This window comes from Rhinolophus hipposideros (assembly GCF_964194185.1).
Source record: "Rhinolophus hipposideros genome assembly, chromosome: 1".
NCBI classification, from domain to species: Eukaryota; Metazoa; Chordata; class Mammalia; order Chiroptera; family Rhinolophidae; genus Rhinolophus; species Rhinolophus hipposideros.
In genome coordinates, this window is record NC_138047.1 from 51,452,045 (window position 1) to 51,476,264 (window position 24,220).

A 24,220-nucleotide genomic window follows, 5' to 3' on the forward strand; every position below is an offset into this window, starting at 1 on the left:
AATTGTAAGCTTAGAGAGATTGTATAATTTGTCCAAGATTTCACAGCTAGTAAGTTACAGAGACAGGATCTGAAACTGGGTCTTGGCAACAAATCCTGTGCTATATGCCAGCCATCATATTAAGCAGTGGAATTACAAAAATGAAGAGGAAAATGAAGAGGAAAAATGTCCAGTGGCTTCCCATTTATACTATGATAATCTAAAATCCATACTTTGGCCTCTAAAATCTTAGCTAGTGTGGTTTTACCAGACTTTCTGAGTTCTTATATCACCATTCCCATCATTCATGATGCCCTAGTCACAGTTACCTTTTTACCCCTATTCCTAAAAAACTTACTTTTGTACTAGTTAATCCTGTAGCCTGGAATGCTCTTGCCTCTTCAGATTTTCACGTGGTTGGCTACTTCTTTCCGGCTTTCTTGCTTTGGGGAGGCCTTCTCTAATTACGTAATCTAGCGCAGTGCCTTGTCACATCACATTATTTGTCACATCATATTCTGTTATTTTCATCATAGGACTTAGCACTACTCAGTAGTTTTTTGTTGGTTTATTTTTTCTTCTGCCTTCTCTGTCCACCACAAGAGTAGGGATCTTATCTCTCCTGTTCAGGGCTGTGAACTGCCTAGGGCTTAGAACAGTGCTACTTAGAACATAGTAGGTGGTCAGAATATGCTAGTTGGATGAAGAAACTCAAGCATGAATAAATGGATGAAAGAAACTGACTTATCCAGGTGGTAAGGAACATTAGGAGGTTACTTATGTTTTTAATAAAGTTTTGTCCTTAAATTTTTAAAAAATTGAGGTATAATTCACATACTGTAAAATTCATCCATTAAAGTGTATGATTCAGTGGATTTTAGTATAGTCACCAAATTGTGCAACCATCACAAGTATCTAATTCCAGAACATTTTTATCACCCCCAAAAGAAACTCATTGTCATTAGTAATCGCTCGTAATTTCTCCCCCTCCAACCACTGGCAACCACTAGTCAGTGTACTTTCTGTGCCTATGGATTTGCTTTTTCTGGACATTTCATATAAATGGAATCATATAATATGTGATACTACATATTTTGTATCTAGGTTCTTTTTACTTAGCATAATATTGTCAAGATACATCCATGTTATAGCATGTATCAGTACTGCATTCCTTTTTATGGCTGAATAATAGTCTGATAATACTCATTTTATTTATCCATGCATCGGTTGGATGGACTTTTGGGTTGTTTCCACTTTTTGGCTCTTATGAGTAATGGTGCTATGAACATTAATGTACAGGTTTTTGTTTGGACATATTTTTCAGTTTTCTTGGAAATATGCCCCTCCCCCTGAGTCCCTGGCAAGCACTGACCATTTTACTGTTTCTGTAATTTTCCAGAATGTCATATATTTGGAATCATATACTGTATAGCCTTTTCAGACTGGCTTTTTTCACTTAACAATATTCAATTCAGGCTCCTTTTTTGTTTTGTTTTGTTTTTGTGGCACGATAGCTCATTTCTTTTGATCACTGAACATAATATTCCATTTTAGGATGTACCAGAGTTTGTTTTCCATTCACCTATTGAAAGGCATTTTGGAAAAACAGACACATAGACCAATGGAATAGAATTGAGAACCCAGAAATAAAACCATATAAATATGGACAGATAATTTTTGACAAAGAAGCTAAAAATATACGATGGAGGAAAGACAGCCTCTTCAATAAATGGTGCTGGCAGAATTGGATAGCTACGTGCAAAAGAATGAAACTGGACTGCTATCTGTCACCATGTACCAAAATTAATTCAAAATGGATCAAAGACTTAAGCATAAGACCTGACACAATAAACTGCATTGAAGAAAACATAGGTACTAAACTTATGGATCTTGGGTTCAAAGAGCATTTTATGAATTTGACTCCAAAGGCAATGGAAGTAAAAACTAAAATAAACAAATGGGATTATATGAAATTGAAAAGTTTCTGCACAGCAAAAGAAACTATTGACAAAATAATGAGGCAACCAACTGAATGGGAGAAGATTTTCGCAAACAGTTCCTGTGATAAGGGGCTAATATCCAAAATATACAAGGAACTCATGAAACTCAACAACAAAAAAACAAACAACCCAATTGAAAAATGGACAGAGGACCTGAAGAGACATTTCTCCAAAGAGGGTATACAAATGGCAAATAGACATATGAAAAAATGCTCAACATCGCTAATCATCAGAGAAATGCAAATGAAAACCACAATGAGATATCACCTCACCCCAGTCAGAATGGCTTTCATCAACAAAACAAATAGTAACAAGTGTTGGAGAGGCTGTGGAGAAAAAGGAACTCTCATACACTGTTGGTGGGAATGCAGACTGGTGCAGCCGCTATGGAAGGCAGTGTGGAGGTTCCTCAAGAAATTACGAATAGAATTACCATATGACCCAGCAATCGCTCTCCTGGGTATCTACCCCAAAAATATAAAAGCATTTCTCTATAGAGACACGTGTACGCCAATGTTCATTGCAGCTTTGTTTACGGTGGCCAAGACATGGAAACAACCAAAATGTCCTTCGATAGATGAATGGATAAAGAAGTTGTGGTACATATACACAATGGAATACTATTCGGCGTTAAGGAAAGATGATATAGGAACATTTGTGACAACATGGATGGATCTCGAGAGAATAATGCTAAGTGAAACAAGTCAGACAGAAAAAGCAGAGAACCCTATGATTTCACTGATATGTGGTATATAAACCAAAAAGAACAAGACAAACAAATGAGAAACAAAAACTCATAGACACAGACAATAATTTAGTGGTTACCAGAGGGTAAGGGGGTGGGGGGTGGGTGATGAGGGTAAAGGGGATCAAATATATGGTGATGGAAGGAGAACTGACTCTGGGTGGTGAACACACAATGGGATTTATAGATGATGTAATACAGAATTGTACACCTGAAATCTATGTAAATTTACTAACAATTGTCACCCCAATAAAATTAAAAAAAAAAAAAAGGCATTTTGGTTGCTTCCAGTTTTGGCGATTATGATTATAGTTGCTATAAACATTCACAGGTGTTTTTTTTGTGGACATAGGTTTTCAAATCAGTTGGGTAAATACCTAGGAGTAAGATTGCTGGATGATACAGAAAGATTGCTTTTAGCTTTGTAACAAATTGCCAAGCTGTTTTTCATATGGCTGTGCAATTTTGCATTTTGCATTCCTGTTAGCAATGAATGTTGCTCTGCATCGTCATCAGCATTTGATATTGGCAGTTTCGTGGATTGCAGCCATTTTAATATTTGTATAGTGGTGTCTCATTGTTTTAATTTGCAGTTTCCTGATGACAAATGTTGTCGAGCATCTTTTCATTTGTTTATTTGCCATCTGTATATCTTCCTTGGTGGGGGTTGTTCATATCGTTTGCCCATTTGTTTATTGGGTTGTTTTCTTATTTTTGAATTTTTAAGAATTTTTTTGTAAATTTTGGGTGTAAGTTCTTTATCAGATAATATGGTTTGCAAAGATTTTCTCCCTGTGGCTTACAGTTTCTTTCACAGAGCAGAGTATCAAATTTTAATAGAGGGATCCCACTTCAGCCCACACCTCAAAGCTCTGAGCCTTACCCTAATGTTAAATACCTGCTCCCACTTGCCCACTTCTCAGAAAAAAGCCAGCAGAGGTGCGTATTGGGATCTACTTGCTCAGAGACTCTGAATCAAAGTTCCCATATGATTCCTTCCTCCCTTAAGATCCTGAGCTTGGAGCACAGAGGTAATCACCTTCATTGCCTCTGTTGGACATGTGCTAGGCTAGGTTTTTTCAGACTTTTCTCTGCTGTGTGTCTCATCAACTTTTTAATCTTAATAGAATTCTTCAGTTTCTGATCTGCTGGTAGCCTTCTTTCTTGCTTTCCAGCAATGTTAAGGATGGTTTGCTTTCCTGTCATTAGCAACAACTGCAACAGCACCACCAGTAATAATAATTTAAAGGAGTTGTTAGGCAGAAATGTACACATATGTTTGCTCCGATTGCTAACTTTCTTGAATCAAGATTGTCTTTTTGGTACTCACAGCTTTTAGCTTTATTATTTATAAAACACATTCTACTTGGTTTGCATAATTTCTAACATCTTTTGCTCGTGCATATCTGCCTTTCTAAAAGCATAAGTGTGTTTGGCAACATTTGGGAGTACATTGGTCTCTAGTGGATTTTTATTTTTCCTTAATGGCAGTACTAAGTATTCATCTAAATTAGAAGAGGTGTGAGGAAAGGAAATGGATTTAGGTAGTTGGAAGATTATTTTTAAATTGTGCCTACTTATAATTCTCTTGGTAGAAGTTAGCCTTATGTTGTTTCATAAATGACTTGGTTTAACTGTGGTGATACAGAAGAAAATTGTTAGAAATAATTGGATAGAAGACAGGTAAACATTGTGTAGTGTTGGGTAGTGGATAAAAGAATGGGCTTTAAGATATAAATCCTAGATTCAAATTCTGGCTACTTAATTTACCACTTTTTAAACCTTGAGCAAATTATTTAAGTTATTTAAGCCTCAGGTTTTTTATTCATAAAATAAAATAATAGCGTGTACATCACAGAGTTATGAGGACTAAGTGAGATATTGCATGTAAAATACTTCTGAGCACAAAGCCTGCAGTAAATGTTAGTTCATATTAATCATCATCATTATTACCTTGATATAGAAGTTCTCAGCCTGAAGTTGACTACAACTATCAATTAAAAAGTATTTTTTAAGTGCTTGATCTCTAGTATTGGACTTTAGACCTATGGAGGGAGCTGCTGATGTGAATGACAGGTTGGTACCCAGAGGTGGAGCAAAGAGAACTAATGTTAGTTGAGTTCTTACGACAGGGTTCAGTAGTAAGGTAGGGATTATTCCCGTTTTATAGAAGAGGATGCTGAAGCTTGGTAATGTTAATTAACTTGTTCAAGATAATGGACTTGTTGAATCCCACTTGTGCCTTTTAACTAGCTGTATGGGCAGAGTAATTCTCTTAACCTTGAAGGGATGGAACTATTGACTCAAATAAAGTGATGTAGCTTTGAGTATATTGACATGTTCTTCAGTGTCAAAATACACAGATATCTAGTCTTCTCACCCTTACTGGTGCCCCTGTTTTGAGTTCTCTGTAAATCTCCCCTCTCCCCAATTCCTTCAGCCTTAAGACTCTAGTCCAGTTTAGGAAATACCAACTTTGTTGAAAGTTGGATTGAAAACAAAGGGTTAAAATTAAGGGTAATGATGGATGTGAGCGTTGAGATGGTAGGAACCTGTTTATGGGAATTAACCAAGGTGTCACTCTAGGGCCTAATCTATGCTTTAGGGTCTCAAAGAGGATATAATTACTGTTGAAATTTACAAAAGGTAGATCAAATTGGATGGCTAATTATAAGGGATGTGTGCTCAGCAGTTTCTCTTAGGGCTCAGTTATTTACTTGTCAAATTTACTACTCAAATATGAGTAAGAGGACTGGGGGAAAACTAAATTCTGGGTGTTTGTTTAGAAAGAAAAGACCTCAGGGTAATGCTGTGAATTAGCAATACAATACCTCTTATATGTAATGTATCATTCCCCTTCTTACCAAAAAGCTCTAAATTCTCATATAGTTAGGCTGTTGTGTTGGAAGCTGTACAGGAGAAATTAGCAATCAGATCCCTATCCTCTAAGACCAAAAATGTACATAGGGATTGTAAAGAGTACAGTTTATTTTGGGGGGAAAAAATAGGTCTTATATAAAATTTTAAAATGTACATGCCCTTTAGCACAACAGTTTTGCTTCTAGGTATTTATCCTTTATATATGCTTATGCACAATAATTCTTCCTGCAGTATTGTTTATAATAACAAATGACTAGAAACAACCTAAATGTTTATCAATAGGTGACTGATTAAAATTTATATCTATATAAAGAAATATTATTCAGTCTTTAAAAAGAATAAAGTAGATCTACTTCTACCTTGCTATACAACTATCCCCTGATATATTAAGTGAAAAACATTATTTGGTATACTTAGTTTGCAACAATTGTGTAAAAACAAAAACAGGCACAAGCATTTTAATAAACGTTATGCACATAGACTCTGGAAGGACACACAGGATAGTTCTTCTGAGGTTCTACTGATACACAGATTTCTCCTGAGATGAGTGGGTGGGAGGGCAACATATTTTCTGTTAATGAACATGTTTTTGAATATTTGTATGAAATATCTTTAAAAGACATGAAATACATGCATTTGGCCATAAATTGTTGCTATAAGAGCTTTTACTCATTGATGAGGACTTTTGTCTACATGCTTTGATATTTATGCTTTTGAACTTGAGGTGTCTGTCAGCTGATTTTTGACCCAGGAATGAGGATCAATATTGAGTACCCCTCCCAGAGTAGGATGGATGCTGGTAGAAGTTTCAGGTCACAACTGAAGAAAAAGCTGAATATACTTTTAAAAAGTTATATTTAAAAAAATACATAATATTGCAATGGTTAGGTTTTTATTCTGCCTAAAGAAAGCAGAAGGGTCAGAGAAGGAAAATTAGAGGGAGAACTTGAAAGTTTTTTGGAAGTATGAATGTACATGGAAATGAGGAACAGAGAAGGAAGTACACAGGGAACTAAAACCATTTTATAAACATTATCTCATCTCTAAATTATACCCTTTTGTAAAAAGTTATTTTCCAGACTTTCACAAAACAAAATAAAGAAATTGAAGACCAGATGAGAATTTGTGGTTTCCTACATAACGTAAGACAAAAATAGCAAAATGACGCATGGAACCTTGTTTTCTTGATTTCCAACCTATCCCTGTGATTATTCTGAGATAACCTGAACTGTGATGCGGTTATAGCACCAAAAGGCAAAACAAACATTTTTTAAAAAAAAATTCTGTTTTGAACTTAATATATAAAAGCATTTGTTTCCAAAGTAAGGTTATATTTTTTTCTGCATCCAGTCTTAGGAGATGAATTGAAGGTGGCAATGGACATTGAAAGAAAGCTTTGGACATTGTACTACCATTTCTTTTTTTTTACTCTTGAGTCATTCTGGTTCAGGAAAAGGAAGGGTAATGAAAATACTAACATTTGCACAGCAATTTACATTTTATGAGGTTGATTTACTTAGCTTTGTGGAAGACCAATTCTGGGTGGGCATCAATCAAGAAAACAGGTGGAAGCCTAAAACTTCAGAGCAGAGTGGTTCAATAAGTAGGTGATTTTGCAGGCTGATGAGGCTCTGAACCTTCTGAGTGTAGGCACAGCTGATGTCCTTGTGGTTCACAGGTACTCCAGCCCTTTTCAGAGCAACTTGGCACATCTTCAATTGCTGCATCCATCTGAGCTGAGGGCTAATTAAAGGCATTGTACTTCATTTATAGCCTGCCTGAAGACATGCACCAGATGAGTCATAGGAGAGCTATTTTTTGTAATTAATCACACATAAATAAGTAAAATGGCTTTTCGTAAAAAATGTTGGTGAAGTTTGTTTCTCCTGAATTTTTATAACCAAAAGGTGAGAAGAAGCAGGAAAATGAAATAAGCCTCAAGCTCAGTAGTCATAATGATCTTTTCTGTTTTTATATTTTAGAGATGTTGGGAGAGAATTTGGTGTTTAATTCATTGCCTGATTAAAGAGCAGAAGAGTTCCATACTTAGTGTGGGTCCAGAGCCTGACTGTGTCTAATATTTGACTTTTGGATTTACTCTGAGTGCATTCTAAAACCACTCAGTGGTTTTAAGCACAGAGGAGTATCATCATCCGATTAGAGTTTTCAAAGAGATACGTTGGCTGTTGAGTAGAGAGAGAGAGATCTGTGGGAAGAAAGGGCTTTATTAGAGTTGAGGAGCATCAATTTACTCTTAATTAAACATCTGAGTAGAGATTTACATTGAAATGACAAGCCATTACCTTAAAAATGAAAAATACCTGTCATTTGAATTGGATATTTGGGTTGACTGATAGAGTCTTAGTTTATTTCAGATCCTTAGTACTTTGTGAAAGCTCCTCACGTAATTATAATATGCAACCTAATATGCAGCCCGGTTTGAGACCTACCACTTTATCTTGGGGAAACAAGGGAGAGATCTTGGGGGTAAGTCTGGGAGAAGAGGGTAATGAGTGAAAAGCTATGGAAAGCTTGGAAAGTATAGTGTTGTTTATGTGTCCATTTTGAATTCTACTTTAAGATTCCTATGTTTAAATGTCTGAATTTTTTGGTGGTAGGAATTTAGTAACATTAAACTTTATGGGGTTCTCAGCCACCAAACTCTAATTCATTCTTTCTTTTCCTTTTCATATGAAGAGACGAAAGGGAGTATTGAGAAGGGATGGCTAGGATATAATACAATTTGATAAGAACTTGCCATCATTAACAGAAGAATCCATCTCTTAACTCATAAAATCATTTCTAAGACTAGTTTCATTTGATCCATTTAAAACACATAAATGAAAATTGAGCAAACCAACCACATTAATGTCTACTGCATACCTGGAATTCTGGATTAAGACTGCTGATGCTTCCTGTAATTGGGTAGAAGAACATGTAGTTTTTCTTTCTTGCTCTAGGATTTTTGTATTTTATTGATATAAAATTGTATCTTTATGCTTTTTATACGATGGAAACAAATTATTTGTATAAGGGTGAGGGACTTAGAATAGGAGTGAAAAGGAATAAAATAAAGATTATCACAGAAGTAATTTTTTGTTTTTCTAGATTACAACATGTAATCTTGAATTGTTAATTTATTATGATGAGCTGGATAGTTAAAACCAAAAATTCTTTTTCTCTTGGAAAGTTGCAGTAGGAAATATAGAGAAGGTTTGTAGGAGTTTTGGGTGTGGAACATAATAATTACAGCAGTTATATTGCCGGGATTTAATGTAGCCAATACAATTTAGGATGTTTCTTTGTAGACATTTAGGGTCACCTGTATGTTATTTTATCCAGTAATATAGTGTAGTAGACTGTTGAAAGTCGTGCCTTAAATATTGAAGTGCCTTTTTTTCTTGTCTATTTATAGTGGTAGTCGCTCCTCTAAAACTTTTAAACCAAAGAAAAACATTCCGGAGGGTTCTCACCAGTATGAGCTCTTAAAGCATGCAGAAGCCACACTTGGCAGTGGCAACCTCCGGATGGCTGTCATGCTTCCTGAGGGAGAAGATCTAAATGAGTGGGTTGCAGTGAACAGTAAGTATCCTTTCTGTTTCTCAGTAGAGGTTAGAAGCCTCATTGTAGGTGAGTTTTGGGATGCTATCTATTCTAGAATCTAGTTAGCAACTTAATAGCACAATATAGTGATACCTCAATCCACTTTAGCCTTTATGTTATTTTATTTCTAAATAGGGAATTTGGTGAAATTCTTGTCTCCTGTTATAATGAAATGCAAAGAATAAATTTATAATCTTCAGTGGAAAAAAATGGTAATAACAGTAATTAATAGTTAATATTTATGGAACATGAATTATGTCTGGCACTCTGCTATTCTTTCTACATGGATTATTTTATTTCATCTTTTCAGCCTTATGATGTAGGTGCTATTATTATGCCCGTTTAATACAGATAAGGCAGCAGCAGCAGAAAGATTAGTAATTCTCCTCGGTCATACAGCTATTAAATGGCAGAGCTTGGGCTCCAATATAGAACTATTGAATTTCAGAAACCATCCTTTAACCACTTTTAACCACTATGCTAAATTGCCTCTTTCGGTAGCATGTTCAGTGATTTCCCTAAGTTATGCTTTAAAAAAAAAATTCAATAGTGAGCTTATGAAATTAATAAAATATGTTTATAAGATATTCTTAACACCTAGGAAGAAAAGTATATAAGTAAAAAGTAAATAAATATATTATTGGGAATTAAGCCAGAGAAAATTGGGGAATAAAAGTAGTGCTTTTAATAGGATTTTTCAATATTAGTGAAGAAACTATTAGAATTTTATAATTGGGGGAATTTTGTATGAACCGAATAAAAATAAAATGAAATTTAATTGAAAACATACAGTACATGTCTAGGCTTTGATTAAAGGAAAGCAAAACTATTTTTCTTGTAATATTTACTGGTATCTTATTATACGTAATTTGAAATATATCATAGGATTTATAAATTGAGCTGCTGCCCACTGATAACTTTTAGGAACCTAAACGATTTTCCTGAGATACCTTAAAAACTTACTGTGACAGCATTTGCGTAAGAGTAGTATTTATTGTAATGTGATAATCCTCCTGGACCAAGAGAGTTTAATTACTAAAGAAATAAATGATTTTTTTGCTTTATGGGTGAGACTCATTTTACCAGTGAAATGATTCTGTGACATTACAAAGAAAATATTCAGAATAAATTTCCAATATATGTGTACATTCTGTTTTTTGTACTTGTTTGTGCCTTTTTTGTACCATTTAAGAACTCATTTACTGATTTTAAAAATCTAAAAAAGGTAGCATGAAGCTTCTGTATATGGGATTCTGACTTGAGTATAAAAGCAGATCATCATTTTCTATCTGTATTCGCTCTGTCTCAGTTGCCAGAACTGAGTGTCTGTACCACTGAACTTAAGTGACTTCTAAAATTCCACAGGCATTTTGCAGTAATAACTGGACAAAAATTATTTTGAATTGGGGAGTTAGAACATCCCATGAGAACAGGTAATTCTGCCTTGAAAATATAGCATTTGACTGAAGTACTGGATTCTTAAATTTTCCATATTTATAGTATTCTTCTTAAATGACACTTGCTGAGGTAAATAGGATTTGAGGCTAGATAGATATTTTCACTCACTGACAGTGATTAAGTAAACATTTGGTTACATACAAAGAGTGAAAGGAATTTGTTGATAAGATTGGCATTTTAATGGCTTTTTGGCTTCAGTTCATTTGCCAGATAAAGATAAACGGTAGAAAATTCAACAACTGGTCTCACAGCCAAAAACCAGAGTCTGGTTGTGGACATTACTCTTCTAGAAAGAATGATAGCTTAAAGAAGATAGAAGATTCAGGAATTTAGAAAAAGCTGGATGAATTACTTATAAATGTATGTGGCACAGAATTCTGAGGCCATATCTTGGTTTATAGAAGGAAACTAACATTTACTAAATGCCGATTTTATAGTAGACACATTTTTTAGCATTCCGTATAATAAAACCAGTTTTAAAAGTAGGAAACTGAGGTTCAGGGAGATTATAAGTAACTGGGAAGTATAGGAGTTGGGATTCAAACTTGTCTTATTTCAAAGCCATAGGTTGTCCTCTGTTGTTGTGGAGGACAACTTAAGAATTATTTTATTTAGTAAATCTTGGCTCTTTGAGAGGTAAAAGGTAAAGGAAAACTTGTAGGACTACATTTAGTGAATGCTTCTTATTGGCCTACTTTCATCAGCAGTTAACTTTGACTCCTTTTAAAGTAAATGTGTTTCTTCTACTGCTCTAGAAAATCTGAAATAAAAAAGCAAAGTGCTGCTCATGGGTAATTAATGAGATGAACAGAGATTTTAGTACTGCATAAATAAAGTGGGAATAGGCACTGAGCTCAAAGTCAACATACGTAGTATTTGTACTTCTCAAATATATGGATAAATGCTCCTTTTTTGCTTGAGAAACTTAAAAAGATAAATTTTTGGCCAGGATAGTATAGGCAATCGGGTATTAGAGTCTGGCTAGATAGATGTCAGTGGTTATTAGAATGCTCCTTGTGGTTTCCCTGAGTTAATTTGTACCAAGTTCTCATTGACTGCTTTATAGCAAAAGAAAGGGCATACTGAGGGGAAGTTGTTTGCTTCTACAACTTGTACTTCCCTTTATGAAAAACTCAAATGACATTTTCCCTGTTAGCTTGTAAACTCAAGGAGGACATGGGATTGAGTCAGTTCTTTTCTTATTCTTAGAGGTTGGCATAGTTTCTGGCACATCTAAGGGTCATGCAATGTTTGGGAAGAGGTAAACATACTAATTTTTGTTTGGAGCTTTGTTATATCAAGGATGCTTACGCTGTACTTTAGGACAAGGGTTAGCAAAGTTTTTTTTTGTAAAGGACCAGTTATTAAACATTTTAGTCTTTGCTGTTACAACTATTCACCCCTGCTGCTATAGTTCAAAAGCCCCCATAGAACAGTGTGTGTCCAAATAGGCATGGTTGTATTCTCATAAAACATTTTGAAAAAACAGGTGATGTGCCAGATTGGGCCTGTGGTCATAATTTATTGACCACTGCTCTAGGATAAGGCTAGTAAATGAATATTAGTAGATGAATGTATGATTATCTAGCTAATAGAGGAGAAAAATAGAATAATAAAAATTAATTCTAAAGAACATAAGAAAAGAATCATAATAAGTAGGCTAAATATACAGCAAATAGTAAGATAGTAAATTCAAATCCAAACAGTAATAATTTGTATTAAATGTAAAAGACAAATGCTTCAATAAAAAAGGCAACTATTGTGTCAAGATGGTTATAAACAAAACAAATCTAAATTCGGTTTCCAGGAAACATACTTTATAGAGATACAGGTTGAAACTAAAAACTTAAACAATAATCTAAAGAAAGCTGATATAACCATGTAAATATCACATAAAGTAGACTTCCAGGCCAAAAAAGGGAAGATTTTAAAATGATAAATGGTTGAATTTGCAAAGACCATATGATGTTCTGAATTTGTGTCTTTAATAACATCTCAATAATATATTAAAATAATTTGACTGAACTAAAAGAAGAAATAGACAAATTCACAGTCATAACAGGAGATTGAAATACTCCTCTCAGTAATGGATAGAAAATGTGGAAGAAAAAAATCAACAGGGAATTTAAAAATTTGAGCAACATGATTAATAAGACTTGATCTGAGACCACATAACCTAAGCACCTCAGATTCCACACATGTACATTTTCAAAAAGTGAAAAGATTGAACTCATATAACAAACATATGTTCTTTGACCATAGTGGAATTTAGCTAGAAATCAATAACAAATAATTAGGAAATCTGTGTATGTGTGGAAGGAACACTGACAAATCTAGATTCTGCTTAAATAAAATTAAAATTTAATGTTTTACTTATAGCTGATGTTTCCTTTGCAGCTGTGGATTTCTTCAATCAGATCAACATGCTTTATGGAACAATCACAGATTTCTGTACAGAGGAGAGTTGTCCAGTGATGTCAGCTGGCCCAAAGTAAGACTTGGTTTATGATCAGTTCTCATTTTCACCTTATTTTATAGTGCTTGGATAAGAATAACATTTCTGACCATATAATTTCTATACTTAGCATCTCCTTCAGTGGTTTAACAATGAGTAATATATTAAGTCTAGATTCTTTAGCCTGAGCTTTATGGCCTTTCCTGCATTGTCCTCCATCCTGCCTTTCCTCTGTTCACTTATGTTATCTCTTCTGGTTTATCCAAACTAGATTATTGGAAATGCCTTGCTATTCCCTCCATTGCTTATACTCCGAAAATTTGCTGATTCTGTTCTTGGTTATTTTTCTTTTCTTCCCATCTCTCTCCTTTTAGCTTCTACTAATATTTTAAAAGATTTTACCCATCTTCAGGGCCGACATCTAATGCTTCGTTCTGATTTCTTTAGACTAGATGTGATCTTTCTATTTAACTTTTTTGTCTTTATGATTATATTTCTGTTACATTATACTTATAGTATTTATACATCTTATTTAACGTGTTAGATTTATTCTTCTTAATCCCTTTTAGTGTTCTTTAGTGCAAGAACAGTGCCTGCCAATTACCACTCAGTAAATGTTGTTTAGATCAAGACATTCTTTTATTTTTTTAGATCAATACATTCTTGAAACTGACTTTTATTATTACTATGGCTGGTAATAACAAAGACAGCTACCATTTATTCAGTGCTACCTAAATGTAAGGCCTTTATACTCATTATTCTCATTTTATAGGAAGAGAAATAGAGTCAGAAAGGTTAATAAGTATCACGTCCAAGGTCCTGTTATCTAAAAACAGGCAGGCCTAGGATTGAAACCTAGGGCTCTTTGTTTCTAGTGTCTGTACTCTTAACTGCTACATTGTATTATTTTCTTACAAGAAATATTAATTGGTACTTACAAGGCATATAGAAAAAAGTTTTATTTTTAGTGCTGACTTTCCCTAAAGTATGTTCTCTCTCACTAGTTTTATACAAGGTGTGAATATCAAAACAAAACAAAACAAACTGGTTACGCTTACTAGTGCTTAGGAGGAATATTGTCATGATAAGTAGTAGATTGCTAGTCACTTATTGTACTAATGCTTTCATTGCTCAGAATATTTTTGGTAACATTTAAATTGCAGTGTCAGACTCATTATTTATTTGTTGACCAAATTTACGTATTGAACAAAGTGTTACCTGGTTAGGTCATCTACCTTATTCCTCAAATTGACTCCAAATGAGTTTAGATGTTTCTCAGAATCCAGTCCTCTTAAAAAGAATTGACAGTTTGCCATCATCAAAGGTGTTCAAAATAATATGTTTTGAGTATTTCCTAAGGTAATTTTTTGGGAAAAGAACTTATTTCAAATGTAATGAAAATAACTTATTTTCAAACTATTTCAAACTTTGAAACTTCAAATAATTTTAAGTGTACAGAACAGCTGCCAGAAGAGCAGAAAGAACTCCCATATTTCTTTTCCCCGTATTCCCCAATTATTAACATTTTACTCCATTTGCTTCCTCACTCTCTCTATATGTATACTCATTAACGTTAATTTTTGTGAACCTTTTGAGCAAGTTGTAGGCATTAGGCCCCTTTACCCATACATATTCAGTCACGTATTCTTCAAAAACAAGGATACTCTACATAACCAGCATACAAACCCGTCACACCACTTTCTCCATTTCAGAGATATCATTTGCATTCCATCATCTGTCTCAACAACATTTCAGGTTTTCATTTCTGGTCGAGGATCCTATCTAGGAATATGTATTGCCTTTATTTGACTTATCGCTTCACTTACCTTTAATCTGGAGTAGTTCCTCAGTCTTTCCCTGTATTGGCCTTTGTGCATAGTAACATAGCAGGTCTGACTGCTATCTTTTGAAAGGCCTGCTTATGAGGTTGACCCTTGGATGACATCTGGGAACTTGGATTTCAGACGGATTCCCCACCATTTTAACTGTTAAGAGTGGCTCTCTCTACCTAAACTGTGCAAATGATATGGTTTATGCTTTCCTTCGGCGAGTCTGGAATTTTAGTATGTGTCATGTGGAGGGTGCCTGCTTGACCACCCCCTAAAAAAACTCTGGACAGAGTCTCTAATGAGCTTCCGTTGTAGACAGTATTTAGCATGTGTAATCACACCTCAGTCCTGGGGGAATTAGGGGTGGCCTGTGTGACTCCAGTGGGAGAAGACTCTTGGAAGCTTGCTCCTGTTTTCCTTTGGACTTTGCCCTGTTTGCAAACTTTTCCCTTTGCTGATTTCGGTTTGTGTTCTTTCACTGTAATAAATCATATCTGTGAGTACAACTGGATGCTGAGTTCTCGAAGTCCTCTTAGCAAGTCATCAATGCGGTGTGGTCTTGGGGACCCGACCACTGTCTGATGTTTTCTTACGACTACATTCAGGCCATGCATTCTTGTCAGGAACCCCAGGGATGATACTTTTTTCCCAGTGGATCATATTAGGAGGCACACGGTGTTGACCATCCCATTACTGATGATGTTAACCCTGATTGTCTTAACATGTTAGTGTCTGCGAGATTTCTTCACCCCACATTTGTCATTTTCCCCTTTGTAATTGTCTAGTATTTTATTGGGAGGTTTTCTGATATTACACCAATCTCCCATTCCTGTGAACTAGGGAGAATTACTGTCATTTAGACTAGTGCTCTGATCACATTCACCATAGAAATCTTATCTAAATAGCTGGTATCGGAGGTACATACCTAGTTCTTCAAAAGTTGACAGGCACCGGATCTCTATAAAGGTACTACAAAAAATGAAAAATGACCTTCCTTCCCTGTTTCCTTCCTTCCTCCCAACTTCATTTCTTTCCTTCTTCTTTCCTCTTCTTTTCTTCTTCCCTTCCTCCGTTTCATCCTTCCACCTTTCCTTCTACCTACCCTCCCTTCCTCTCATTTTCTTTGAGTGCTGTCATTAGTGCTGAAAATATGCAGTTGTTATGGTTTGCCATCTTTATTAACAGATGGTCAAGAAGGATTATTCCAAAGAAAGGCATTTGTTAGTAGCTTAGCACTGGCCCCTTGCAAAGGAGTATTGAGTGATGGCTCATAGGGTTTTGTTCTCAGTTACTATTATTATTATTAACTAAGAAATGAATGTTTTGGGGTTTTCAGTTTATAAGCTCATATCATGATGACAAATTTCAAAGAGAATGGTCTGTCAAAGGTGGAATGAAATAATCAATGGCGGCAAAATAGAGTTACAAGATAAAATCATCTAAAGTATAAACATAAAAAAAGGAACAGTTAGAAACTAGAAGTATGAGCAATATACAGTTTTATTCAAAAAGCCTTAGGATATTGAAAGTTGATATTTTTTAAAAAGCTTTAGGATCTTGAAAATGATTTTTTGGTTTACTGTGTCTGCTTTTGATTTTTCCATTTAAAAATGAATACGGAACACCTGAAAATAATTAACAAAATGAAAAACATGATTGTGAGGAAAAATAAAAGTGTTAAGATTTCTTGATAAGGGAGAAAACGTGGATGAGTTCCTGTCTTTAAGTGAAGAGTGATGATAGCTAAAAGTCCTACCATTCATGGCCTCTAACTCCTAAGAGGATCAATCAAGAACAGCCTTAAGTCTCACTCAGGGCTCTAGTTTTATATTAGGAAGAACCTCTTGACTGTGAAAGTGATTAAACAGCAGAACAAGATGCAAAAAATGTGGGGGAATCTCCTCGTGGAGACCTTCAAAGTGGACTTGATCATCATCCCTGTTGTCCAGGGTTGGCAATAATGTATACTGTCAGAATGTTTATTCAGGTGTATCCTGTCTGAGTTTATTGCTCAGGTGTATGTCGCTATGGTTAAATAGAAAGCGTCCTTATTTAGTCTATCTCAAGATAATTTTCATCTTTTAAAATACCCTATAGTATTGTTCCTTTGTATTTTCATTTCCTTTGCTAGGCTCACTGACCCATCATTCTGTTGGTCCAAACTCTGGGACAAGGTTAGAAAAACACAGTTGATTCAAAGAGAGCAGCTAAGTGACAGTATTTTCAGAAACTAAGAAACTAAATGCTAGTTCAGTTTAGAGATTTTTATACTTCGGAGTTTCAGCTGTATGCTTATTCTTTATCTTAAAAAAAATTTGTGTGTGTGGGTGTGTGTATGTATGTAAGTAACTCCATTAGCATTCTTGTCTTGTTATTACTTACTCATTTACAAGTCTGTCTTCTTGCTAGTCTGTTCTCCTTGAGACTAGGGAAAGTCTTTCATTTCAGTGTCCCTTGTTCAAGGAGAGTATTCCTTGACACATTATTTATCACACAGTAGGTGCACATTCAATGTTGATCATACCAAAGGATATTCTGTTACAACCCAAATCCTACAGGCATCTTTATTTGGGTTGCCAGTTTTCTTTAAAGGCATGTTTAGCTCTTCAACCAAATGCACTCAAATATTGAGTCATTCTTTTCTTCATTCATCTTACTTTGGAGCTTCCTGTGATATTTTCTATCCATAACCCAAAATTTAAAGCCCCAAGTTTAAAAGAATTGTACTGCATAAGGAGAAATGTTTTTCAAGGAAGAAAAACAACCGTAAAAATGAAAGATGGTCATCAAAGAAGTGGGAAGTAAGTTAGGTTTTCTGCTAAGGCAATGTCTGATTGTAAAATATGAATGCTATATATGAAAGGAAGCTGTATAAGAAAATTAGAACATATGAGGAGAGCATACAAACACAAAAATGAGTTTGATGGAATCTGCTTAGTTTGGATCGTGATAAATGCAAACCAGTCCCGTAGCCATTTAAAAATGCTAAATTTAAATGCCAAATGCGAAAATCTTTATTTGGAGGAGTAGATGTATCCTATATATACATTCATAATACACATGTGTTCATAATACAAAAAACATACACACTGTGTAGGTTTATACTGATATTTTGTATGCTTTTTATCTTTCCAATACAGATATGAATATCATTGGGCAGATGGAACAAACATAAAGAAGCCTATTAAGTGCTCTGCACCAAAGTATATTGATTACCTGATGACTTGGGTTCAGGACCAGTTGGATGATGAGACATTATTTCCATCAAAAATTGGTATAATTTTTTTGTATAATTGGGATCCAGCATGATTAATCTAATTTTATATGTTTCTACAGCTTATTGATTCTCTATTCCAGGACCCATATTAGATTACTATACCTATCAAAATATTTCTAATCCTTATACATTTAAAAATGTCCTATCTTTTTTATAATAATTTATCATGAACACTAAGGTAAACCTCTCAGTAATTTTATACAAGATGAAGATCAGTATATTTGGATAGTAACAATCTGAACTGTGTATGGAAAAAAGAGACTGGATATTGGGTAGGCAGCCAATTTCATCTGCAACAGTCATGTCCATTTCTTGTTTAGGGAAGGACCTTATATGACTTATATCCAGTTTTATGTTATATTTGTGGCAAATAGGGAGATTGAATTTATGACCCATAGTGTGAATCTTAGAGACTGTGGAATCAAGCTAGGTAGAAGTAAACAAGATTTGAGGAGTTGGTCTCTTAACAACTGAGTGACTTTTGCTTTTTTGTGTTTGCTCTTAAGTGCTGGCCTTTCAAGTGGAAATTTTTACATCTAAACAGTTCATATGATTTTTACCTTTTCAAACCTCTTACAACTATGTTTTCTGAAAAAATTACGTATTTGCTTTTCTAACAATAAACAACTTTTTGACTACAGTTTTAGCTTTTGGAGGAAAGGTGTTATAGAGGAGATAATGCAAATAGTTGTTATGGATTATTTTAAATACATTTATTGAATGCTTTCAGTACTTTGGAGCATTTGTAATAAAAGGTCTATTTTTCACAACTGTATTACTTATATACATCGTAATGGTTTTGGATAAGTACCGTTACCTTTTATCTCCCATAATACCATGTTTTCCCAAAAATAAAACCTAGCCAGACTATCAGCTCTCATGTGTCTTTTGGAGCAAAAATTAATATAAGACCCGGTCTTATTTTACTATAATATAAGACCGGGTCTTATATAACATAATATAATATAAGATTGGGTCTTACATTAATTTTTGATCCAGAAGACTCATTAGAGCTGATTGTCCGGCTAGGTCTTATTTTGGGGGAAACACGGTAGTATATTTTTTAAGTTTTTTATTTTAACCCAATTTCAGACTTTTAGAAAATTTACAAGAATTGTGCAAAGAATCCCTGTATATACTTCTTCTAGATTTTTTAGTTGCCAACATTTTACCACATTTGCTTTCTTTCTCTCCCTTCCCCTCTCCTCCCACCCCTAACGCCCGCCACCACGTACATTTTTTCTTTTTCCTGAACTGTTTGAAAATAAATTGCATATATGATACCCCTTTATCCATATGTGCTTCAATGTGTATTTCCTTAGAAAATCACTGTACAACTATCAAAATCAGGACATTAACACCGATACAATACTGTTGTCTAATTTACAGATCTTAATTCAGATTTTTCAAATTTTCCTAGTAATGTCCTTGATAGCAAAAGAAAAATTTTAACGTTTCTTTGTATTCAGTTGTCATGTCTCAGCCTTCTTTAATATGGAATATGTGTACTTCAGTCTTTTTTTGACTTTCATGACAATGATATTTTTGAAGACTGTAGGCATGCTATTTTATATAGTATCCCTTCATTTTGGTTTGTCTTATGTTTCCTTGTGACCTATAATATTTTAAAATGAGTGGTAGGAAATGTGATTACATTGAACGCAGTAGTACAAGTATTTGGCTTGTGTTTTGCCAATCTAGATTATTTAACAAGTGTAACAAAGTATATGGGATTTTGTGTTTTTCTAGTTTTATATTTGTTTAATGTTATAAAAGTGCTGTAATTCATAGCAATGAACCTATTTAAGCAGAGACTGCAGCTATTTTTAGGATAAATGTAGACTTGGAATAGTAATGAAATAATTCCCATAGAAAAAAATTTTAAAAATATACTGTAAGCCCCCAGCCCTTTTACACAGCTTGCTGACAATACCACCCTCAGTCAGTTTCATAGATGAAGTTTGTGTATATCTATCTAGACTCTAGATTGTATAGGTGATCTTATTTCTGGAAATAATCTAAGTTATGTCTGACTTTTTAAATGAAAGGGTAAAATGCTAAAATGGGGTTTTTGTACCTTTTATCCCATCTACCAATTTTTAATAGTTTGATAAATCTGTAAATCACTGGTCCCGGCTTCTTAAAACAAAAATTAAAAAGAGGAACTTGTGTGTGTTTGTGTGTGTGTGTGTGTGTGTAAACTGCAAGCATTTTAAACAAAAATGAACATGGTTAATACATTATTTGTGTTCAGCAAATATTTGTATTGAGACCTGATGATACGAAATCTCAGGATCTAAGTATGAGTTTTAGCTCCATTACCATCTTAGGCACTTATTTGTTTTATTTTAGTAAAGTGGTGGTATATTAGAGGCTTAAAGGGCTATACTGAAGACTAGTCCTTATTCCATGGAAGCTTTGAAGTTTATTTTCATTCATCATATGTTGAGAACATATGATACATATGTTGAGAACATACTGAATATACTGAAAAGCACAGTAGGTATATTAAGTAGTAATTTATAAATACTTCTTTTCAGCCTTGTCTTGGTAATTTAAGTTGCCATTTGCTGACAAATTCATATTACTTTGTTTCTGTGTATTGTTGTTAATAGATTGGGTTGTTTATCTATTTACTAGGCGTTCCGTTCCCGAAGAATTTCATGTCTGTGGCAAAAACTATACTCAAACGCCTCTTTAGGGTTTATGCGCACATTTATCATCAGCATTTTGATCCTGTGATCCAGCTTCAGGAGGAAGCACATCTGAATACATCTTTCAAGCACTTTATCTTTTTTGTCCAGGTAAGTTGACTTAGGAGGCCTGTTTTGCTCAGTAAAAGCAGTCATCTACAGAGTTCTGATGTGAATACTACATTCATACTGTCAGGATAAAATTTGCCGTATCTCTTTAGTCTTCATCCTCTAATACACTTGCCATAGTGATACCTTTTGTTTCTGCATTCCATTCATCTCCAAGCTGGTGGCGTGCAAGTCTAAAATGGACCTCAAAAGTCTTGCCTTGGATTTGCTTCAGTTAACAGGCTATAATGGAACCTAGCTAGTTTGGCAGACGTATAGATGAACTTGGTCTCTTGAGCTTTTTAGCATTCCTCCCATTCCTCTTAGCCCTCAATTCCTGTCTGTCTTGGAACTTTTTTAGTATATACTCTGTCCTAGAAATGGGCTTTGGATATCACACTTTTTTTTCCTTTTTTAATTCATTCTGAATAATTTTTAAGTTAGATTACTGCCCATTATGTCCAAAGTGGAAAAAATTTCCCAAAGAATGTTGCTATTCCAGAGGTCCATTATGGTCTTTGATCTGACTCCTGAATTGACCTCCTCTTCTTTCTTTCTTTAGTTCTCAGAGATGAGATTAAGAAGAATGAGGATATTCTTACCTTGCTATAATAATTACAGAACTAACAGTCAGTGATGAAAAACAAGTAGGAAAGATAAACTAGCTGACCAGCTTTTGTGTGTGTGTGTGTGTGTGTGTGTGTGTGTGTGTGTGTGTGTGTGTGGAGACAGAGAGGAGATGGTAGGCAGGAATGTCCAAGTCTTGAATCTCTGTTGTTTTTGTATATCTGTGGATATATACTTACAAATGCCTTCCCAATGCTCTATCTCCACTAAAGAAAAATGTGTGTATTTTCCCTTTATACACACTCCTTACACTGAAAGCACACATTTTATGTCTTAACATCACCTATACAATGCATTTTAGGCGATACTAACTTTCTAAAACTGTTGCTCTGAGCAATTTTTATTAATTTAATGTTTTTTAAATTCTTCAATCAGTTCACGTTTGGTATTATTTTATATTAGTTTCAGGTGTACAGCATAGTGGTTAGACATTTATATAATTTACGAAGTGATTCCCCTGACTAGTGTAGTACCCACCTGGCACTATACATAGTTGTTACCATATCATTGACTATATTCCCTGTGCTTTACTTTACATCCCCATGACTATTTTGTAACTACCAATTTGTACTACTTAATCCCTTCACCTTTTTCACCCAGCCCCCCAAAATCCCTCCCATCTGGCAGCCATCAATTTGTTCTCTGTATCTGTGAGTCTGTTTCTACTTTGTTTACTTTGTTCTTTAGATTCCACGTATAAGTGAAATCATACGGTATTTGTCTTTCTCTGTCGGACTTATTTCACTTAACACAATACTTAGGTCCATTCATGTTGTCACAAATAGTAAGATTTCATTCTTTTTTATGGCCAAGTAATATTGCATTGTATATATGTACCACCTTTTTATCCAATCATCTAACTGGTGGGCGCTCAGGTTGCTTCCATATCTTGGCTATTGTGAATAATGTTGCAATGAATAGAGGATGCATATGTGGTACCTTTTTGAATTAGTGTTTTGGATTTCTTCAGGTAAATACGCAAAAGAGGAATTGCTGGGTTATAAGGTAGTTCTATTTTTAATTTTTTGAGATACCTCCACACTATTTTCCACAGTGGCTGCTCCAATTTGCAGTCCCACCAACAGTGCACGAGAGTTCCCTTTTCTCTACATCCTCGTCAGCACTTGTTTGTTGATTTATTAATGATAGCCATTCTGACAGGTGTGAGGTGATATGTCATTGTGGTTTTAATTTGCATTTCTCTGATGATTAGTAACATTGAACATCTTTTTATATGTCTGTTGGCCATATGTATGTCCTCTTTAGAGAAATGTCTAGTCAGGTCCTGTGCCCATTTTTTAATTGAATTGTTTATTTTTTTGGTGTGAAGTTGTACAAGTTCTTTATAAGTTTGGGGTATTAACTAACCCCTTATTGGATATATCATTGGCAGTTATCCTCGATGTAGTCCCATTTATTTCTTTTTTCTTTTGTTTCCCTTGTCAGACGAGATATATCAAAAAATAAATACTATGAGCAATGTCAGAGTTTACTGCCTGTGTTTTCTTCCAGGAATTTTATAGTTTCGGGTCTTACATTTAAGTCTTTAATCCATTTTGAGTTTAGTCTTGTATATAATGTGATAAGGTTGGTCTAGTTTCGTTTTTGCATGTATCTGTCCAGTTTTCCCAACACTATTCATTGAGGAAACTGTCTGTATTCTTGCCTCCTTCGTTATAGATTAATTGCCCATATATGCATGGGTTTATTTCTGCACTCTCTATTCTATTCCATTCATCTGTGTGTCTGTTTTTATGACAGTACCATGCCATCTTGATTACTATAGCTTTGTAGTATGTTATTCCAACTATAGACACCCACAGACAAAGAAAAGATTACCCTAAAGTTTGCATCTGTGCTTTGGTTTAGGCAGACACATGATTGCTGAAGTTCAAGTTTTAGTGTTTTTAGAGAGGATATTCTTCCACCAGAAGGGTTAGTTTTATGTTACTGTATGATCTTAAAATACACTGTATCTCCCAACTCCTAGCAAATTTTAGGGGATCAATACGTGGCATTTACTACATCCGAGCCTCTTTACTTCTCAGGACACTATGACCATATTAAAGGTAGGTCCATTAGTTATGCAGTATCAGCCCTTGATTGAGTAAGAGGTGCCTCTGCCCTTGTTCTCACAGTTTAGAGAATTCTGCTCTGGCCCTTTTCCAGCTGTACTTCTCCCCACAGAGTGAGGAATGCGCAACATACCTACCTACCCAGATCCCTTCTGGTATGTGCTTCTACCTCAGAATTTCCTGCTTACATGGTCCCAAGTCTATTTCCAGGGTCTGCATGGATCTTTTCCTTGGGTCTATTCTTTTGAAGGAAAGTCATGTATCTGATATGTATACCTCTAGACCAGGGGTATCCAAACTTTTTTCAACATTTTTTACCAAGGGCCATATGCGGTAAAATACACAAACAGCTGGGCCACTCACTCAAGGTGAAGTACGTATTGCCTCACCTGGTTTATTTAAGTAAACTAAATATATTTTTGGAATTTGCTGCGGGCCAATTAAAAATGGATTGCGGGCTGCAGTTAGCCCGCGGCCGCAGTTTGGACACC

General features: G+C 34.8%; 1 protein-coding gene across 2 annotated transcripts in view; it reads left to right on the forward strand.

Annotated features, from left to right (window-relative positions):
• MOB1B (MOB kinase activator 1B) overlaps positions 1 to 24,220 on the forward strand; it is a 48,540-nt gene that overhangs the window by 17,276 nt on the left and 7,044 nt on the right. For both annotated transcript variants that reach the window (XM_081057461.1, XM_081057460.1), the window contains exons 2-5: positions 9,020 to 9,186; positions 13,063 to 13,156; positions 18,090 to 18,223; positions 20,867 to 21,030. In XM_081057461.1, the coding sequence (XP_080913587.1) occupies positions 9,132 to 9,186; positions 13,063 to 13,156; positions 18,090 to 18,223; positions 20,867 to 21,030 (447 nt within the window). In that variant the 5' untranslated portion in view covers positions 9,020 to 9,131. The remainder of the gene's footprint in view (positions 1 to 9,019; positions 9,187 to 13,062; positions 13,157 to 18,089; positions 18,224 to 20,866; positions 21,031 to 24,220) is intronic.